General features: G+C 36.1%; 1 protein-coding gene across 1 annotated transcript in view; it reads right to left on the reverse strand.

The window, feature by feature from the left end:
* Positions 1 to 22,125, reverse strand: part of PIK3C3 (phosphatidylinositol 3-kinase catalytic subunit type 3) — a 161,715-nt gene that overhangs the window by 59,796 nt on the left and 79,794 nt on the right. Inside the window, exons 11-17 of the mRNA XM_061399575.1 lie at positions 20,894 to 21,048; positions 19,210 to 19,300; positions 15,728 to 15,795; positions 8,983 to 9,088; positions 7,378 to 7,494; positions 2,610 to 2,741; positions 48 to 176 (exon numbers count right to left, since the gene is read on the reverse strand). Coding sequence (XP_061255559.1) covers positions 48 to 176; positions 2,610 to 2,741; positions 7,378 to 7,494; positions 8,983 to 9,088; positions 15,728 to 15,795; positions 19,210 to 19,300; positions 20,894 to 21,048 — 798 coding nt within the window. The remainder of the gene's footprint in view (positions 1 to 47; positions 177 to 2,609; positions 2,742 to 7,377; positions 7,495 to 8,982; positions 9,089 to 15,727; positions 15,796 to 19,209; positions 19,301 to 20,893; positions 21,049 to 22,125) is intronic.

Raw genomic sequence — 22,125 nt, forward strand, 5'->3', positions numbered from 1 at the left:
TTTCTGAAATGAAAACATGTTCCCTACCAACATAAGGTTATGCTCACCTTGTCCATGAGTGAAATGATTTGGAGAATAAGTTGATCTTGGCGTAAATCATCCCCATGCTTAAATATAACTGGATATTTGCCTCCGTCTTCAGTCTTAAAGAATAACTGTGCAGGCATAAGAGCACTCTGAAAATAAAAATATTATTTTCAAATTATATAAGATGGAAATGTGGAGAAACTTATAATAATCTAAAGAAAAGAAATGAGTCTGACAAAGCAAATAATAATATTAATTTCTATAGACCATGAGAAATAATAGCATAAAAAGTATCATATAGAGGGATGAACAGACGTGTGACAAAAACAGTACAGTAAAATGTTACTAACAGAACAGAAGTAGTGAGTATATAGTTGTTTACTGTGAAAGCCTTTCAACTTTGCTGTATGTTTGAAAACTTCACTATAAAATGTTAGGGGAAAAGCATCAAAAATCCTTCAAAGAATGTAAGTTTAGAAACTACAACCTTTAGTGAATTAAAACTTCAAATAGTTGTAGTATCCTTTGATCACCTCAGGGTAAATATATTTTATCCCTGTACCCTACTCACAAACGCTCAAGAAAACAACTGGAAGCAAAATTCCTAAAGATAAATGATAAGCAAGATGTTCTTTGTTATAACTTCCCTACTCCGATTTGGATCTGATTTTGAAATTTAGAGTACATCTGAAATCTAGTGTAAACATATGACAATCTAAAGATAACTAGGCACTAATCCCAGTGCCTTAAGGGGCTCACTCCCCACAGAGACCTAGCTTTTGTTCTTAAACTAGGGTCTAACAAAATACTGTTTAAAAATACTGAAAACTAAGTCCATAACCTTTTCAGCTCTAAGGAGTTCATAGAAGGGCAACAAGAATTCACAGATTCTGCTACAATTCTGTGCAGACATTTCAGTGTATGTACAAGCATTCCAGGTAACTTTCTAAAATATCCAATCCATCACTTTCATTGGACTCTTAAACTCATGACCCCCAAATGGTTAAGAATTATAATCCTAGAGTTATGCAGTAAATGCCCTAGAACCATTAGTCCTAAACTCCAATTCAGAATTTTCAAGAATGTCCACTTATTTAATAAAGGCTAGAAGAAAAAATTCAGAATTGAACATTAGGATTAAAAAGATATCCCATGATATCTTATTGACCATCTATACTTTGTATTATTACATAATTATAAAATTATTTAAGGAAAAAAATGGATCCAGAATCTACCTAACAATGGCGACAGATTCTCATATCGCACTTTTACTCTGGCTCTATGTCTTAAATATTCTTTTTCATCCTGTTTGCTAAAAAATGATAAAACATTTTGAAACATGTATAATATAAGAAACGAATCACCAGTCCAGATTTGATGCAGGATACAGGATGCTTGGGGCTGGTGCACGGGGATGACCCAGAGGGATGGTATGGGGACAGAGGTGGGACGGGGGTTCAGGGTGGGGAACACGTGTACACCCATGGAGGATTCATGTTGATATATGGCAAAACCAATACAATATTGTAAAGTAATTAGCCTCCAATTAAAATAAATAAATTTAATTAAAAAAAATGATAAAACACTGTTCTTGGTTAGTCCTAAGGGAATGAGAATATTAGATCTTATTTGGGAGTTCTGGCATGAACTAAGAAATACTTGTATTCTCTCTCCTATAATCAGTATTTTTTAAAATGCAGGTTTATAACTCAATGAGTCTTAAAACGAACTAAACAGGTTGCAAACAACATTTAAAAACTGATGCAATAGAATAATTTTTAGAAGAATAGACACTATCAGTCCATAACATGCAGTAAGGTTAAAGTACTGCTTTTTGAAACATATTGCAGTTGTGCATGCTGGGCTGCCATAGGTGGCCTTTCAAATCACACCCTTAAAAACAATCTGAACTATTTCTTATTGTAATCATACCCTTTTTAAAATATATCCAAAGGAGAGATCCATGAGGCCTTTCTTACCCAATAGAAAGTAATATTCCAATGCAACTTCCCCCTTTTCCAACCCTAGAATCAGACAACCTATGACATCATGTCTCAATGAAGCTTCACAAGGAATGATCTCAGCCCTCTGGTCTGCTTAGAGAAGGCAGCTGCCTCCAGTCCTTTCTAACTATTCAAGTGGGGGCCAGCCAAAAGAAAGCCAGGCACATGCTTTTATGGACTAAAGAGAATTATCACTTAAAAAGATGAGAAAATATTTAAGTCATAGGAACAGATACCAAATTGAAAAATTTTATAAAAGGGTAACTGGAATTCTTATCTAACCACAGGAATTTATAAAGTAAATGCCTAAGTGTGCAATTCAATTTATTTTTTTAAGCTTACATGGGAAAAGACAGGTGTGGCTCTGATTAATAAATAGTTCAAAGAATTAAACATTAAAAAACCCAGTGATATAAAAATACTTCATACATTTCACATAAAAATGTCCACAGGTATTACAAAAAGATCTTAAAACACACTGATAAATAAAAGGCATTTTTTCCCCCCAAACGTCGAGTCTCTGATTCAGCTTTAAAGAATCAGCTCCAGTCATAGATATCAAAGATCCACCACAATTACCTTAAACAATGTAGCTGTTTCTGGAATTATTCCTCTAATTTTCACCTGAGGTTCTAAAGGCAGTGGGATAAGTTCCACATCAGACAGGTTCATCTTTTCATTGTCTCCAAGCAATGCCTGTAGTCTCTCATTCTAGGAGAACAAGTTATAAAGTACTAATTAGGTTAAAATGGAAAAGTGGCTTTTAAAGCACATGGTAAGGATGTAAAAGACCGACAACATTAACTTTAAAATATTTGCAAAGCACCATAAAAGGCTACGTGAACTAACATAACATAAAGAAGTTAGTATGTGTGAGAGAAAAGCACTTATAATCCACCTGACAATAACAGCAGCATGCTTTGTAAGGCACGATCCCCTGACCTATGAAATGCTAGACTCTCAGAGGTCAGGGAATATGTTTCTCTTGCTGCAACTGAGAATCAGGGATATTCTCAGGCTGAACTTAAAGATATAATTTCTGCTTTAAAAGGACTTGTGAAGTCACAAAGAGACTAATTTCATTTGAAGCTTAATTTCACATGACCAGATATTAAGCAAGAATTTCATTAGCTGTTTCACTGTGTATTTTCGGTTTAAAAAGTAAACTCAATTTACTTGGAGGAACTTGGACCCTATATTTTACTATTCATTGATTCTGTCTGATGAAACTTTTACTAAGATATCAGGTTCAGTTCAGTTGTGTCTGACTCAGTGACCCTGTGGACTGCAGCACGCCAGGCTTCCATATCCATTACCAACTCCCAGAGCTTGCTCAAACTCTTATAATCATTTATTTATTTTCTTTAGCTCACATACATACTGCATTAAGCCAAGATTTCAGAAACTGAGCAGTTCAAGTCAGGATGAAACACTTTTCTCACTTAGCAGCATTTATAATGTTTAGACCAAGCCCACCTATTCAATTTCAAAAGGACAATCTATTTCCTTGGAAAGCTGTAAGAGAGAGAGAGAGAGAGAGAGATTGAGAGAGAGAGAGAGAGAGAGAGAGAGAGTGTGTGTGTGTGCGCGCACACGTGCATGCTCAGTCTGTCCAATTCTTTGCAACCCCATGGACTGTAGCCCACCAGGCTCCTCTGTCCAGGGAACCCACCTTCCTTGCATCTCCTGCATTAGCAGGCAGATTCTTTACCACTTGTGCCATTTGGGAAACCTTGTGAGTCTAGCATTCTTTAAATAAGTAAGCTTGTTTTCAAGGGGAGAAAACTTGACCAAATACACTGCACTTCTTCCTATTTCTCAAACATGTCACACATGCTCCCACATTAGGGCCTTCGTGCTTGCGGTTCCTCTTGCTGAGACAATCTTCTCTAGATATTCACATGGTGTGCTCCCCGACTTGCTTCAGGTTTTTGTTCAAATGTCAACTCTTAGTGAGGCCTTCATGATCATTCCATTGAGAAATGAACCACTGCCTTAATACTTGAACCTAGCACTACCTATTCCCCTTTCCTGCTTTATTTTCCTCAATAGCATAAGACACTATATAGCATATAATATATTTTAACTTATTTTGTTAACTTTTTCCTCCAACAGGAATGTAAGCTCCTTACATTATAAAGGTAGGGATTTTTATAGTCACCACTGTATCCCAGACTCTAAAAAGAGTGCTTGGCACACAATAGGCATGCAATATATTTTTATAGAATATATATTATAATCTAAAGAATTATGAAGTGAAAGACAATACTTAATATTTAAAATAAAAGCTTTGTTTTTAAATGTGGAATTAATGTATTTTTATTAGAACTCAAACATCTAGATTCAAAGACTTGGATCAAGAGAATTTTTCCTAAATGACATCAGCAAAGGAAAGAAGGTAGCAACAGTATTAGTATCTGTTTTACCATCTGAAACCTAACTCATGGATTCCCTTGCGACACATTTACCACTGCTGGACTCACCAAGACAAGTCTCTCCCAACTTCATTATGAGGGATGGAAAAGCATTACATATGATTTTAAATTATTAACTGTAGCCAATTCATTATTCCTGGTAATAACGCAAATAATGGTGGTGGAGCACCCTCTTGGCCTTGCACTTAAATGTGGGGGCTTGTTTCTAGTAAAACTATGTAAATAAAAACCAAGTTTGCCTTTTCTTATCATCATGAAAAAATGTCTGAGAAGAGTTTTAGCCAATGTTAACACTACATTTCGGACTGTCTGATTTAAAACACAGGCAAAACAATATGTGTTCTGCAGTATGTGGCAAATACAAAATGTATTTTAGGGACTGTAAGTGGTATCTCCAGGAAGCAGTCATCTTCCAGACTACCAAAATTTGAGGTGTAGCTAGAGGTTCATGCATGTGGTGAACAGAAGAGTCACATAAGAACAAAGTGTGGTTTAAACAAACTCACAGTCACGAGAACAGGCATGCTTTTGCTGTGAGCACTGGGATCACACTGCTTCTCACACGGGCACCTCTGGGGAGAAGGGCTCCAGGAGGAATGGCAGTAGGAATTGAACCAGGATTTTTAATTCTTCTCAAAAACAAAGAAAATGCCAACTCAATAAAAATGTGTTTCTCTTCAGTCTATTTTCTCCTCCCTTACCTTATTAACACTATTATAATGTTAACATTATTCCTCACATACATCTCTGCTGGACTAGATCCCCTGCTTTAAATTTCTGACTCAATTTTTCACCTTTTCCTCTCTGCTTTCCTCTTACAATTCTGAGGAACAACAGCAAAATGTGTTATGGTGTTTTACAAAGGTCACTAAGAAAGATTTTCCAATTATGGGATTAGGTAAAGAGAAGATATCAAGTTGAGTCCTTCATATCATTTGGGCAACTGTTCAGGAAAAATAGCATTTGAAGAACAGATGCTAATCTGTTTTCATCAGGTAGAAACCTGACCCCACTGACAGCAAGATCAATGTGCTTGTTATGAGAACAGATTGCCAGTTATTATCACCAGTTCTGCAACCTTGGGTGAATCACTCTGGATCTTCTTTTTCTCAGAAGAATTCCCATCTAAATAACCTCTAGAGGCTCTTTCCATGCCAAATAAACTGCATTCTAAGATGCTAAGATTCTAAAATGAGAGCCAGGAAACACTGTAGATAAAAATGTGGACTCAGAATGTCTGGGTACAAACCCCAACTTCAACAATTACTACCTGGGGACATCCTGCAACTTACTTAACTTCCCACTACCTACTTTTCCTCATGACTGGGATAATAACAGCACCTCAATCAATGTATATAAACTCATAAAATAGGATCCAGTATAAAATCAATACAGGATCTAACCACTCCTATACTATAACAGGCACACTTCATTTAATTGCACTTCACTTTGGTGCGCTTCGCAGGTATTGCATTTTTTACAAATTGAAGGTCTACAACAACCCTGCATCAAGCAAAACTGCTGGTGCCAATTTTTCAACAGCACTTGCTCACTTTGTGTCTCTATGTCACATTTTGCTAATTTTTGCAATATTCCAAACTTTCTATTATTATACTTCTTAAGATGATCCGTGATCAGTGATCTTTGATATTATTGCAATTGATTTGGGGCATCATAAACCAAGCTCATATAAAATGCAGAACCTAATCAATAAAATGTTACTAGTGTTTTGACTACCCCACTGACCAGCTGTCCTTCTTCTTTCTTCTGCTATTCCCTGACACAAAAATGTTGAAATTAGGCCAACTTACAACCCCTACAATGGCCTCTATGTGTCTAAGTGAAAGGAAGAGTCACATGCCTCTCACTTTAAATCAAAAGTTAGAGATAATTAAGCTAGTGAGGAACGCATGATGAAAGCCAAGACAGGCCAAAAGCTAGGCTTCTTATGCCAAACAGACAGCCAAACCGTAAACACAAAGGAAAAATTCTTGAAGGATATTATGGAACACAGAAATGATAAGAAAGCAAAACAAGCTTATTGCTGATACAGAGACAGTTTTAGTGGTCTAGAAGATCAAACCAGGCACAACACTCCCTTAGGCCAAAGCTTAATCCAGAACAAGGCCCTAAGTCTCTTCAAGGCTGTGAAGGCTGAAAGAGGTGAGAGAACTGCAGAAGAAAAATTTGAAGCTAGCAGAGGTTGGCTCATGAGGTTTAAGGAAAGAAGTCATCTCCATAGCATGAAAATCCAAAATGAAGCAGAAAGTGCAGATGTAGAAGATGCAGCAAGGTTATCCAGAGAATCTGGCAAAAATAATTAACAATAGTTGCTACTACACTAAACAAGAGATTTTTCACTGCAGATGACACAGCCTTTTATTGGAAGAAGATGTCATCTAGGACTTTCATAGCTCAAAAGGAGAAGTCAATGCCTGGCTTCAAAGCTTCAAAGGGCAGGCTGATGCTCTGGTTAGGGGTTGAAGTTGAAGCCAACACTTATCTACCATTTCAAAAATCCTAAGGCCCTTAAGAGTTATGCTAAATCAACTGTTGCTCTTAAATTAAGAACAAAGCCTGCATGGTAACACATCTGTTTACAACATGGTTTCCTGAATATTTTAAGCCCACTGTTGAGATCTACTGGTCACATAAGAGTTCTGGTGAAGACGTACAGTGAGACTAATGTTGTTCATCTGCCTGCAATGCAGGAGACCCAGGTTTGATCGCTCGGTCAGGAAGATCTGCTAGAGAAGGAAATGGCAACCCATTTCAGTATTCTTGCCTGGAAAATCCCATGGACAGAGGAGACTGGCAGGCTACAATCCATGGGATCACAAAGAGTCGGATATGACTTAGTGACTAAACCACCACCTCTAAGCATAAACAGAAAGCACAGCCGGAAGGTTTACCTTTTTCTTACGATTTCCACTTTCACGCTGCACTGCCTTCATTAAGTGCACCAGCCGATCTACAAAAGTCTGTTGTGCAGCCAGCAGAGAACGCATAACTCGGACAGACTTATCACCCTAAAGGAATTCAAAGGAAAGAAAAGTTAATTCTATATAGCATAATGATCAGAGTTTCTTCAATAGCATGGGTGACCTTTATTTATTATTTAATAACTACAAACTTCAACACAAAGTAATACTGAAAAAAGATTTATCTTGATTCAGAGATAACGAGAAGCCTGCTATCTTAAACACCAACTCTTCTACAGTTGAAAATTATGTGAGTCGTCAGTGAATACTCATCTATCAAAAATTGCACGTTTTTTCCCACATGCAACTGTGTGACAAGACAGAATTTATTGACCCAAAGTGTATTCACTTACTGATTCAATACATATCTGGACGCTTATAATTTCTTCAAAAATGTTCTGGGCATATAGTAAAACAATACTATCTTCAAGCAACAAACTAAATCGTTAAAAAAAAGTTCTCAGATAGCAATATAATATGCTAGCTTAGTAAAATAAAAGCCATAAAAACCAATGCTATGAAGTCTTATGTAGTAATTCTCAGTTCATAAGATATTATAAAATAACATTTTCTCATTTAATTTCTCCAATTACACTGAAAGAAGCAGCTTGGCAATTATATATTTTTATTTAAAAGACTGAAATTTAATCTCAAAGAGACCAAAATTTCCTCAGAGGATGACAAAGGCTATTAGTGACAGAATTGAGATTAGAAGAGAGGACCAACTGCTTATTTTCCAATCAGTTTAGATATAGCAAATCTATGGGCTCTGAGAACTATAAAAAAGTTTGGTCAAAGAATTCAGTAAGATGTGATTTAAATTTCAAGACAATTTAAATGGAACATGAAACAGCAGATAAATATGCTATGAAGCAAATGTTTCTACAGCAAATCAGGTAATGTTGTGAGTTTTTTTTCATGGCCCATGCACCCTCTGCTGGCTGAACTGACACATTGCCTTAACAATCACAAGAACACCAGGTAAAAAAGGCCTACAGATCTCTAGAAAATGTGTCCATGTAAAGTATCTGCAATATGATCACTGCCAGATTTATGTAAATGTACCTAGTCTTAAAAATAAAAATAGAAAACAGAGAGTGAAACAAAAGAGCAGAGATTTGGGTTTTTTTTGGTTGCATCAACAGGTTTGTTTCATTAACTTGGGGGTCAACAAACTTTCTATAAAGGGCCAAGGATTAACTACTTTAGGTGTTGCTGACTACAGAGTTTCCATTCTGGCTATTTACTCCTATTGTAGTCAAAGTGGTCACAAACAATATGAAAGCAAATGAGCATAACTATGTGCCAATACAATATTACTTATGAACACTGACTTGTGAATTTGACATAATTTTTATGTGTTGCAAAGTATTACTCTCCTTGTGACTTTTCCCAATTATTTAAAAACAAAAAGCAATGTTTAGCTCATCAGATCAGATCAGTCGCTCAGTCGTGTCCATAGACCATACCAAAACAGGCAATGGGCCACATAGGGCCCATGGACTGTATACGCCAATCCATACATTAAATGGTTACCTTCAACAATGCTTGGCTGAACCGTCTCATGACATTCAAGTACATTTCATGGGTCTTTGGATCTCTCTGCTGAGTATCTTGATCTTCACATTCCACTATCACATACCTTAAAAACAGGTTAAGTCATTCATATAAGTGTGAAATGAAACACAGATTCATTTTATTTATGCCTTTCCATTAAAAGATTAATCCACATTTGCAAAAATAATGAGTAATGTAACATTTTATTATCACTCTTTTAAAATCTGAAAATGAAGGGAACAACACACAAAACCTTCTATAAAAGATAAATTAGTAAAAGGATGCCTTAATTTGTAAAATATCCTAGATTTTCTAAAAATTTTGGGATCAAAATGAGCATTTTCTCCTAATTCTTTATGAGGTACATAGAACATTAACATCTTCAGAAGTCATATAAGCTCACAAATCTACCAAGTAACTCATGAACAAAAATATTTTAAAAATTTCTGTAATATTTTTGGTATTACATAAGGCTCTCTTATTCTGGGGAAAAAAAAAAAAAACTCTGAAGCTTTTCTCATTAACATAAGTCCAAAAGATAAATTTATTAACTTTCCCTTTCCCACCCAATTTCTTCATTTCTTGAAATTCCATATAAAATCTTCAATGTTTCCATCATAAAACTGTGATTTTAGAGAGCTAAAAAAATTTAAATATAAATATATTCTTAAACCTACACTGCTTATACAATTCACTTAATTATATGAACAATGACCTGGATTAGATTTTAGAGGTTGTCTAATCCAGTGTTTTCAGTTGTTATTACTGGCACAAGCCATACTGACATGCATTTTATATCAGTACTTGTTGCACAGAGCCCATGTGTGCATGCAGACGCGTAACGCAGAAAAAAGATTCACAAAGCAATATTCTATGAATAATATGTTAATATTTGTTATTGTTCTATTTCATTTTTCTTTAAATAACACAAGATTGTGAGCTAGACTGTGAGCCTTAAAATTTATTTCAAATGGATCATGATGTACAGTTGGAAACTTGCTTGTTTTAAGAATTGATGCTTTTGAACTGTGGTGTTGGAGAAGACTCTTGAGAGTCCCTTGGACTGCAAGATCCAACCAGTCCATTCTGAAGGAGATCAGCCCTGAGATTTCTTTGGAAGGAATGATGCTAAAGCTGAAACTCCAGTACTTTGGCCACCTCATGCAAAGAGTTGACTCACTGGAAAAGACTCTGATGCTGGAAGGAATTGGGGGCAGGAGGAGAAGGGGACAACAGAGGATGAGATGGCTGGATGGCATCAATGACTCGATGGATGTGAGTCTGGGTGAACTCCGGGAGTTGGTGATGGACAGGGAGGCCTGGCATGCTGTGACTCATGGGGTCGCAAAGAGTTGGACACGACTGAGCGAGTGAACTGAACTGCAAACTTAGAGGTGGTTGTATCTTGCCCATGGTGATGCAATTAAGTTGAATGAAGAGTTGAAATCAGAATCCGGGATTCTGGGCTCCAAGGTCAGAATTCTTTCTAATAATCTTACTCTCTCACACTGTTTGACCTTTTAAAAACCACATGAAACTTCTTAACCTCCTTAACTGATAGTACTTCACAAATCTCAAATCACAGGGCTTACTATTTTCCTTTACACTATGTCCAGAAAGAAATATTCAACCACCTAGAAGGTAAGCTTCAAGAGAACAGAGAGTTTATCTGTTTGCACTATACAGTTAGCACTTCCATGCCTGGACATAATACTTAAGGTGGTCTGCTTTTACATTCATCTACCCTAGTTTTCAAGCAGTAGATCCCCTTTTCAAGAAACTGCTTGTCATTTATAACTGAACATGTGTAAAACTGAAGCTATCACACTAAATGAATGATTTTTCTCTCAATTTAAGGCATTATCAACATTTCTGTCATTTGGGCTACAGTTTGGATCACCTCAATACAAGAAAAAAAGAAAAAAGTGAAGTTGTAACCAAACCAGTGAACACAGGTCCTACCTAAAACTATTCCTAGCACTTTGTGTTTAATTTGGGGCCTCTAGATCTAAAGCCAAGCCTAGGCCACATTCGCCCATTTCAAACACCTGGAATTGTTCTCACTACTAGCCAGCCCTGTCTGGAATCAATCAGCAGATACCTTTCACCCAGCTTCTCTAACCCTAAGACAAACACCTTACTGATCAATATAATCATCCTAAAGTTTTCTTCTTTAAACTACCTTCATCATGCCCCATGATGGGGCATGATGGGTCCCATCATGGGTCCTTCTATTTAAAAACAACTCTCTGGGGCCCTAAGTTTCTGGTTCAACCTCCACTGTCTCCAGTTAATGCATTCACACTCTAGTCAGCTCGACTCCCCCACCCCACTTTGTGCTTTTGCTCATGTTATAGTACTGTCCTGAAATACCTTCCCGCCTCCACCCTTCCTGATTCTACCCACACTTCAAACACAGGGACACTCCATCACTTCCCAGAACTCTTAAACACTAAAAACTTCCTTCTTCTCTAACGTCCCAGAACAGGTACGGCCTCTCACAACAACTTCTGCTAATAATGTTACCTGGCTCATCACTGTTTCACAACTTACTCCCTAGCTCCCTTCAGAAGTTATAAAAAACCTGATGTCAGATTCTGTATCTTAAAAAATATTTAGTGGGACCTGACATATGCAATGTAGTCTTATACACAGAAATATTTTAAAGGCTGGTAAAAGTTAAGTGCCTTCTCCTACTGACTTCCCAGTGCCATGCTGTACCATAATAACAGGTGATCTGGAAGTCCTCAGAGCTGCATAACCTAGAATTTTCTGTAAAGCAGTATGAAAAACTAAACCATGAAACTACATTTACTTTATGTTCCTGACAATAGTTCAAAACCAAAAATTCAAGAAAGCATTCTTAAATCTTGAACAAAGAAAACCACAGGATTCATAAGTGTCCTTCTATAGCCACAGGACACATACGAATTTAAAATAAAATTTAAAAAAGCCAATAACTCTTTAAAGTCTTTACCATCTCCATCACCTTAGTATGTAGGTAGCAAAGTCTCAGTATGGAATAGTGAGGTCTTTACTATCTCCATCACCTTGAGAGTCCCTTGGAAAGCAAGAAGGAGATCAAATCAGTCAATCTTAAAGGAAGTCAACCCTGAATACTCCTTGGAAGGACTGAAGTGGAAGCTGAAGCTCTAATACTTTGGCCATCTGATGTGAACAGCTGACTCACTGGAAAAGACCCTGATGCTGGGAAAGACTGAAGGCAGAAGGAGAAGAGGGTGACAGAGGATGAGATGGATGGATGGAATCACCAGTTCACTGGATGTGAACTTGGGCAAATTCCAAGAGATGGTGAGGAACAGAGAAGCCAGGCATGCTACAGTCCTGGGGGTTGTGAAGAGTTGGACCCTACTTGGTGACTGAACAACAACAATAATCCTTTAAAGTCTTTACTATCTTTGTCACGTTAGTATATTCATTGTCTTTTCCTGTATTTACACAGCAACTCCTTTCTAAACGAGCAATACAGATGACCATGATATACAGGCTCCATTGCTTTGTTCAGGTCCCCTTGACTACCAAGTAAACACAATGGCTACAGCCATGTGATAAAGGTCACATAACAAACAGCTCTCAAAATCACTCAAGCCAAAGTTCTGATACAAAGGGCAAGTCCATCTAAAATAAAAATGACTGTCATCTCCAAAATGAAGGATAAACTTAGATTAAGACAAGAAGACCAAGATTTGAGTCACTTCTGAACTCCGTTCACAGCAATAACAAGTTTCTACAAAGCACTCATGTACTTCTGCTTTTGAACTGTGGTGTTGGAGAAGACTCTTGAGAGTCCCTTGGACTGCAAGGAGATCCAACCAGTCCATCCTAAAGGAGATCAGTCCTGGGTGTTCTTTGGAAGGACTGATGTTGAAGCTGAAACTCTAATACTTTGGCCACCTCATGTGAAGAGTTGAATCATTGGAAAAGATCCTAATGCTGGGAAGGATTGGGGGCAGGAGAAGAAGGGGATGACAGAGGATGAGATGGCTGGATGGCATCACCGACTCAATGGATGTGAGTCTGAGTAAACTCCGGGAGTTGGTGATGGACAGGGAAGCCTGGCGTGCTGCTATTCATGGGGTCACAGAGGGTCGGACACGACTGAGCCACTGAACTGAACTGAACTGAACTTCCTTAAAACCTGTCATTTTCAAGTAGAAATGCAGACAAAATTATGTGGGTACCCATTGTATGATGACAGCAGTGGGCTACCTACTTTCCTGACAATCTCATTTTGTGAGGTAAATAAACTTTATTACCTTGAAAGGTCTTAAAAGTTACAGAAAAACATGTCAAAGCAGCCAAAGTTTATTTTTAATTTCAACATACTGGAATAGCTATAGAAAAAAAAAAAGTGGAACAATTTATAGATCCTGATGTTCAACATTTAACAGATTAGAAGCTATTATTTCTCTCTGTGGTTTAAAAGGTTGACATCATTTATTTTAAAAGGATTGTCTGTATTATTATAGGCCCCTAAGGATTCAACTATAGCAGGAATCCTGTTTAAATCAACAGAAAGGGAACAGATGAACAAGGAAATTCAAAATGTTCAAAATGAAATAGCACAATCAATTGAAATTTATATTTTAATACATTTGTTAGGGTAAGCTTAGACTGAGAAGCATATAAACTATTACATGTGATTAATATTTTATACTACTCTGTCCAGGTTCAACAGAAAAGAATGATTATTTTAAGTCAACTCCTTGAAATTATTTCCTTATTTTCATGCTACAACCACAAAAGTCGTATCTACCAAAGTCAGAAGTCCACATCAATAGCTCTTTCCCCCCTTGAGTATTTCTGAATATGTAATATGTGGACTGTAAATATGGGAAAAACAATTACTCCTCAGAGAATGAATAGACATAGCACATGCTATTGCATCAGTGAATCAGAAATACAGTGGGAGAACACAAATCAAATCTAAGTTTGATGGAACATTTATAAGACTGGGAGCTAGGGCTTCACTTTGTTTATTATCTGTAGAGAAAACAAAGTACTCTTTCTGAACAGAAACTGTTGCCTCACTGGAAACTGTTCACCTAATAGATTTCCTACTGTTTAGCTGCATTCAGAATGGTTTGAAAATTCTTCCTACTTGAAATAAGACAGCAAAGATTTTATCACAACTAATTTCAAATTTTACAGTGAAATCTAGTCTACACTCAAATCTAAAGAATACATAATTTTAAACAGCACATAATCAGTGTATGTACAAACAGCTTCTATAAGTGACTAATCTACACTGCAAGTAATGAGCCAGAGAAACTTTCCATGAATATTACAAGGAAATGAATATTACAAGGAAATAAATATAGCTATAAAGGAATTCTTAGTAAAACATTTAAAAATATATTAAACCTTGATTTTTAAATACCTACGAGGCTTAAAAGTACTTACTCAAAACCTTGGCACTGTGCCCTACACATTTTAATTTACTCTAAATTATTTACCTAAATTTTTACAAGGAAGTATTTTTCCTTAACACCAATTAATAGACATACACTTAAGAATTCAAATTGCAATATGGAGAACTTTAGGAAGCAAGAAGCTGCATTAAAAGGAAATAGTAGTGATTTGGTAATATAATAATTTCTAAGCAAACCTTTCAAAGTTAAAATGGTGATTAACAACTAGCCAAAACATTCTGTGGATGTATTTTCAGGGACATACTGAAAGTTACTGTGAGGGAAATGTAGTTTTATGAATATTATATTAAATTGCTAAAGAAAAGCATGGAATTATTTTTCTTCCCATTACAAAGACCAAAACAGAAAAACACAGTTAAACATAGTAAACTGAGCAGTAAGATTAAATCCCGGATCTTTTCTACAGATAAAAAAATATCAAGTTTGTCGGGAAGTTTAAAAAAAATGTTCTCTCAAATGTACAGAGGCTTCAAGTAGAGCTTACCCACTGGCTCTGCCTTTTGTTTGCTAAAAACTGGGTACGGTTCTCTTGTCTAGTGTTTAATCCTACTGCTTTCTTTAACTGAACCAAAAACAAAGTATTTCTCCTGTGGCTTAAGCTACTTGTTCTCTACACTTTAAAAATCTATGACAAAAGGGAGCCATGCTTCATATTAAGTGTGTCTCAGTAAGTCAGTTAACCTTTCTATACCTTAGTTCTTCTCTTTCTTTCCTTCAGGAAACGTGTTCTCATGTAAAACAGAGATACTTACATTTGCCCTATTTAACTTCACACGAACAAACGAGAAAAGGTCACTGAAAGCACTCTGTAAATGGCAAAATTTGAAATCAGTGATCTAATCCCAGCTCAAGTTTTAGCAAGTTCAGCTACATCATGCCTCTGCCTCAGTTTCCTCATCTATAAGATAAGTAACTTCAAATTCTACTTTAGCATGATTGCAGTATTTTAGTAAATAATGTGAATATACTGAATTATAGTAAAGTATCATACTTACACTATTTAAACAGCATAAAAGGCAAACAGACATAAAACTGAAAAAAATCAATTAACTTACCCAGTTTTATCTTAGATCCTAGAAAGTTAGTGAAAGGAAGAAAAACTGTGATGCTAACAAGCATTTCCATGAGCATAATTGCAAAGAAATACAGCTAGATATAAATATTGTATAGGTTTTTGGATGATTGCTCATACTTTAAACTGCCTTTTTGTTTAGTTTGGGAAAAAAATAGTCCTAAACAGTGATTATAAAATAAAAAATTATTTCACATACCAGTATAAATAATTAGCCAGTGTTGAGTTTTTGCAGGCTCTTGATATCAAGAAGGTACACAGATCTTGCTGAAAGAATTAAAAGAAATGTATTTATATATTACCATCTGCTATTCACGAGGGGGAAATAAGAGAGTCTACATTTGCCTATCAGTTTTCACCTATATACCTATGCCACAGATCAGATTTTTATGCATCTATCTATCCCTCCATCCCACCTATCTAATATTTATTCTAGACCAGGCAATATGTGAGAGAGGTTAAGGACACCATAGTTTGCAGAGTTCCTGGTTCTACTGGAAGCTTAACATTTAGTGGAGGAGAGATGCATTAAAGGAAGTCATAAAAATAACTTGGACTGCGAGGTCAGAGGCTGCAATGAGGATGTGATGTTTAGGCACGACCAGCATGATGGTATGGACCAAGGCCCTGAATCTCACTGTTCAAAGAACTTTTAAAAGGCCCAATGTAGCTAACAAACAGTGAACACAAAAGTAAAGGAGGCTGAAAAGGGAAGCAAAGACCAAACTGTCACACTACTGAGTATGGCCCTTATTTGCAAAGCAATCAACACTCAACAAAAGATCTAAAGCAGGAGAGTGAGGTGATCTGCTTTACATCTTCTGAAAATGACTCTATTTGCTCTGAGAAGTACAGACCTGAGATCAGTCAGCATGCTATTACGGTAGTCTAGAAGACTGAATGGTGACAGAGAGGCAATAGATTATTACAATATTTTGCAAGTATAATTGATAGGACTTGCTGATGGAGAGGATGTATGAAACAAAAAAGAACTGACAGCAACTCCTAAATTTATGGATTTAGTAAATGGATTGATTTGTTACGTCACAGAAATTCCAAGTGAAGCAAGAGTGTTGGGGGAGAGAGTTGTATCTTGAAATATTAAGTTTGAAATGCCTGTCAGATATACAACAGAAATCAAGTAGATATCTGGATATATGAATCTAAAACTCAAGAGAGAGAAATGTGCTAGCAATGAGTACCCTGAGGTACTCATGTCAAGCAACAAGAAAGTACTGACAAAGGAAACCAAGAAGGAACGGCTGGAGAGGTGAAGAGGAAAACGGGGGATGTATGGTATCACTCAAACCATGAAAAGAGTCAGCTTTTCAAGAAGGGAGTCATTTATTTTCCTGAATAATGCTGCGAGAAATTTAAATACACACAACCACAAACACTGAAGCCATTTACTATTTTATTTTAGCAAAGTAAGTTTTAATATAATGATGGGAAACAAAGGCCCTGAATGATGTGAATTAAAGACTAAAAAGAAAGGAAGGAGAGTCGAGATGGACAAACAACTCCTCTGAGATACCTGATTATGAAGAAAACAAAGAAAATTAGGTACTGTTGTGAAGGACGTGGTATCAGGGAAGAATTTTTCTTGTTTTCTTTTTTTTTTTTCCAATATCTGAATTTTTAAAATGAGAGATACTAACATATCTGAATATTTCTACCAGGAAAAGAAGAGAGCATATCTTTCAAGATGGTTATATTATTCATTGTTAAGAAAACAGAAGTAAAGAATGGGAAGAGATTCACATCTGTAAATCTAGTGATGGTAAATGGGAACCATTTTTATTTAATGACTCCTATTTATTTCCATTAAAAATGAGGCAGAATTGTGATCTAGAAACTGTGAGGCAGGGCATAAAGAACAGGGCTGAAAAGGTATGAAAGAGTCACTGTAGAGCAGGGAGAGCAACCATCTAGAGAAATGTAGGAAGTCAGCCAGTGTTGAGTGCCCACCTGGTGTTTGCGGTCATGAATGTATGGTGATATCAACACGCTAGGCTATGTGATTTCTTTCAAAGTATTAAGGCACAGACAAATTAGGTAATTAATTAGCCTTATCAAGGGTTAAGACTGTGCCAAGGGAACTGAAGAATGATTAAAATGATGAGTTGGGATAAAAGCTGTACTCAGAGGAAAGCAAACATTGAAGGGTACTGATAAACAAAGAAAAAGGTAGAGATCAATGCATTTAGATGTTTCAGGGCAGTAGTACAAAAAAGTGGTCCTTGTTCCCTCTGCTTAAAGTGCTCATCCCACAGGTCACCACACGGTTGTTTCCTCACCTGCTTCATCTTTACAGAAGATGTCACTTTTCCTGGGAGGCCTTCCCTGAACAGCCTTTTCAAAATTTCAATCACCTAACCCCACCCCAACATTCTCTATCATTCTATTCTGATTTTTCTTCTACTCTTTTACGGCATATAAATATTATTGACTATCATCAGCCCAAACACTAGAATGAATTTCATGAAGTGAAAAGATTTTGACTGTTTTCTTCTCTGCTGTATCAACCCTGCTGCTGCTAAGTCACCTCAGCTGTGTCCGACTCTGTGCGACCCCAGAGACGGCAGCCCACCAGGCTCCCCCGTCCCTGGGATTCTCCAGGCAAGAACACTGGAGTGGGTTGCCATTTCCTTCTCCAGTGCATGAAAGTGAAAAGTGAAAAGTGAAGTCGCTCAGTCGTGTCTGACTCTAGCGACCCCATGGACTGCAGCCCACCAGGCTCCTCCGTCCATGTATCAACCCTAGCACCTACAACAATTTCTGGTACACAGAACTCAAAAAAACACATGTGAATGAACTGCTTACTGAATCAGTCAATCAGTCCCTTTTGAAAGAGAAAAATAAACTGGAGCTAAATGGTTCCTTAAAGAACTCCTTTAAGGATTCTATGATCCAGTAATATAAAATTATTTTTTCAATATTTCCTGATACATCAAGAGGTAGGCAGAGACAAGCATATTCTAATTAAAAGTTAATAGTGAAAACAAATGTCACTCAGTCAACAACATTAATGCCTAAAATGTGACTAAAAGAAATGATATTGAATATCTACATTTAAAACAAAACAAACCTCTTTCCAATATCAAGCATGTATTACTTATTTTCAGCATCAGGGATATGAAAGGTTCTTCTCAAATTAGAAGTCACAGGGATAAAAAACAACAATACATACTAGTTGAACTTCAGCAAATGTACTCCCAAATACAATTTTCAGAGTAGCACTAGCCATATAGACCTGTTTTACCTCAAAAAAATTTTACCTCTGCTTAGGTAAAAGAACTTAAGAGCAGCTTAGTTTATTTCCCTAGTATCAAAGTCATACATTTCTACAAAGTAATTACAAACACCAACAACTCCAGTAATGTTCATAAATGTGTTAACAATAAATATTCTGAGTTTCCTTAATAAAATATTTAGGTCCACTTTATTTTTACATTGTATTTCAATCCATTTATATTAACATGTCCAAAGGCACCAATAAAATGCCTTGAACTGAATTGATGGCACTTTTTGCTGAAAGGAAAAGTTATAAACATGTATCATAAAACCAAATTATTTCATAAAGTTGTAACTATTCATCAAAATCAATATTTTCAAGACCAACATAAAATGTTTACTTGGTAGGATCCCTCCTACAGGAAACATGAAAAGCTCTGTACTCACCTCCAGATTTTCACCATCTGAACTTTCTTTCGTTTTAGATGCAGAAGGAGGGGAAGACACTGGAGGAAGAGGGCTGGTTATAATTTGGGAGCTGAAAAAATAATACACTGATATGTAAAATCCTCTTTCTGTAAGAGAAGATACATATGTTCAGCACAGTTCACCACAAGTGAGTCTGGATAAAGCACCATCTCCTAAAGTGTGTTCTGGCTAGCACTGAGTCACATTAGATTCTGGAAAAGAGGCTCCATAGTCAAAGAATATGGGTGATTCATCTTTGAGATGTATGTGCAAGTTTGCATACATTAAAGTTTCTGATAAATACTACAGTGTTTTTAAAAAGTACATTTTACTTTAAGCCAGTATTTTCCAAATATATTTGGCCACAAGACAACTCCTATCTCTTTTTCATCTTTTAAAAAGCATACAAATTGGTGACCAGCAGATACAATAGTTTATAGTTTACATCCTGTCATAAAATCTTAAATAGAGTTCTAATAAAACACTCTAAGTGGCAAAAGTAAGATGAAGTTAAGTAAACATGCCTAGAGACTGAAGTGGAAGAAAATGTAAGGGATCTCCTCTCTTAAAAACAGGAAAACACAAAGGAGTCCATATAAGAAAAAAATGTTTTCCCCCCACTGTTTCTCAGTTTCCTTCTAAGTGAAAAACAGCAGATTTAAAAAAAAAAAAAGCATTATCATCAACAAAAATTCAGAAATATAATCTTGAACTCATGTGATAATCGAAATAACTGTACTAATCCAGATAATCTGAATTCTAGATCTCATTTGTAATTAACAAATCTCATGATTTCTTCACAAAACAATTTTATACCCACTAAGTCTAGAATTTCTCATACAAATGTTTCTATTTATCTCAAATTTTAAGATTTTATGAAAAGAAAAATGGCAAAGTAGAAAGAACAAGGGCTTTGGAGTAAACTCTACCTAATTTGCAACACAGAAGACTTTGGGAATTTACTTCTCCTTAAGTTCTTCATGTCTAAATTAGGGATATGAACACCTACCTCAGAGGATTACTAATAACAAGTTTAATGTATATGGGCCATCTCCTGGTGTCTGCTACAGAGGTGGGAGTTCTTAACTGTTATTACTGTTAATAGCCTACTTTCAATTCAATTAACAGGTTGCTTTAACTACTAAAGAGGTGAAAAGCAGTCAATAAAAAATACAACTTTACAATAAAAATGTCTGAGTCCACTAATATGCCTCATCTTTCATTTTCTTTTTGCATGAACAGCAATAACATCCAGCACTTACCAAGCACCATGTGTCAGACACTTTTCTAAATGCTTTATGTGTGTCATTTAATCTTTCAGCGGTCCTTAAAGATCAGTTACTATTGCTGTATCCCCATTTTTAACATGAGAAACTAGGGCCAGGGGCACAGAGAGAATATTTAACTTGCAGAAGTTTACACAGCTAGCAAGTGGTAGAGTTAAGATTTTAACTCAGGCATTCTGACTCTATAGCTTGCTTTTAAAACACTGCCCTATAATACAGTAGTTTGTGTTCTGGAGCACACATGTCATGTTCACTGGTAGAACTTCAAACTTATTACCAACCAGGGCTTGGTACATCCGGGAAAAAAGAAAAGACGACAGTCTGAAAAGGTAGAAAACTATCAGATTTGAAAATAAGTCCTCCCTGGATATCCATACCTATCTATTTCTGCAGAATTTATTCCAGAATTTGACACACTCTCTGACACTGAACCCTGACTATCCTTCTTGGTAGGTTCTAATCCATTCTTTATGTCATCAAAGTTTTCATATTTGAGAGCTTGGACCAGCTGTAATAGGTACATCAACAAATCCTGGAAAACAAACAAAAAATAAGCCAATATTAGAAAAATGCAAATGATTACATACAAGTTATGGGTATTCCTAAATATCAAGTTAAACGATTTAATCTACCACTTATCAGTTGTGTTACCTTGGGCAGGTCCCAAGGTTTCTGAACTTCTTGGTGCCTCAATGGGTCCTCTTCTTTAAAATGGCCATAATCATATAAACCTTAGAGACTGAGTTGTGAGGATTAAATCAGTTAACAGGAAAAAAGTCACAGAATAGTTCCTGGCACAGAGTTAAGTGACCAGTAAACATCTTGTTTAAAATGGTACCCCATTGACATGCATACACTGCTATACTTAAAACAGATAGCCAATAAGGACCTGTACAGCACAGGGAACTCTGCTCAATATTCTGTAATAACCTAAATGGGAAGAGAATTTGAAAAAGAATACATACATGTATATATATAACTGAATCACTTTGTTGTACACCTGAAACTAACACAACACTGTTAATCAGTCATGCTCTATTAGAAAATAAAAATAAAAAATAAAAAGTATCCCAAAAGCACAGAAAAAAAAACAAAAACTAAGAAAAATAATTGAGTTGGTTCATATAAATTTGAGAAATTAACAAAAGATCCTTTTTACAGCAATGGCATTTTAGGTCTAAGATTACATGTGAAATTCCAATCTATTAAGTTTTCAAAGTGTTTCTATTTCATAATGTTTCCTGGTTGGGATTTTTTAAAAAATATTATATTGCTTTTTTTCCCTTTAAGAGAATTTGGAGTTGAGTGAATTTAGAGAATTTGGGTTGTCTCTTAAATGGAAACTACAATGAGGTAGATATTTTAACACTCAGTTAAAGGAAATATTTATTTTCCTTCCAACTACCAAAACTGGCTTGAAGAAAACAAATTTCTAAATCTAAATTTCTCCTACTTCTTCTGATAAACAGTGAGATAATTCATACCGAAAAAAAAAGCATCAGGAAAGTTGTTTTTACCTTCCTGAGTTTTCCCTTAATGTTAAGAATGGAAATATTTTCCATCATACTCTATAAATGTACTTCTTAGCCCCTCCCAATGACTATTAAGA

The sequence above is a fragment of the Bos javanicus genome, chromosome 24, assembly GCF_032452875.1.
Source record: "Bos javanicus breed banteng chromosome 24, ARS-OSU_banteng_1.0, whole genome shotgun sequence".
Classification (NCBI taxonomy): Eukaryota; Metazoa; Chordata; class Mammalia; order Artiodactyla; family Bovidae; genus Bos; species Bos javanicus.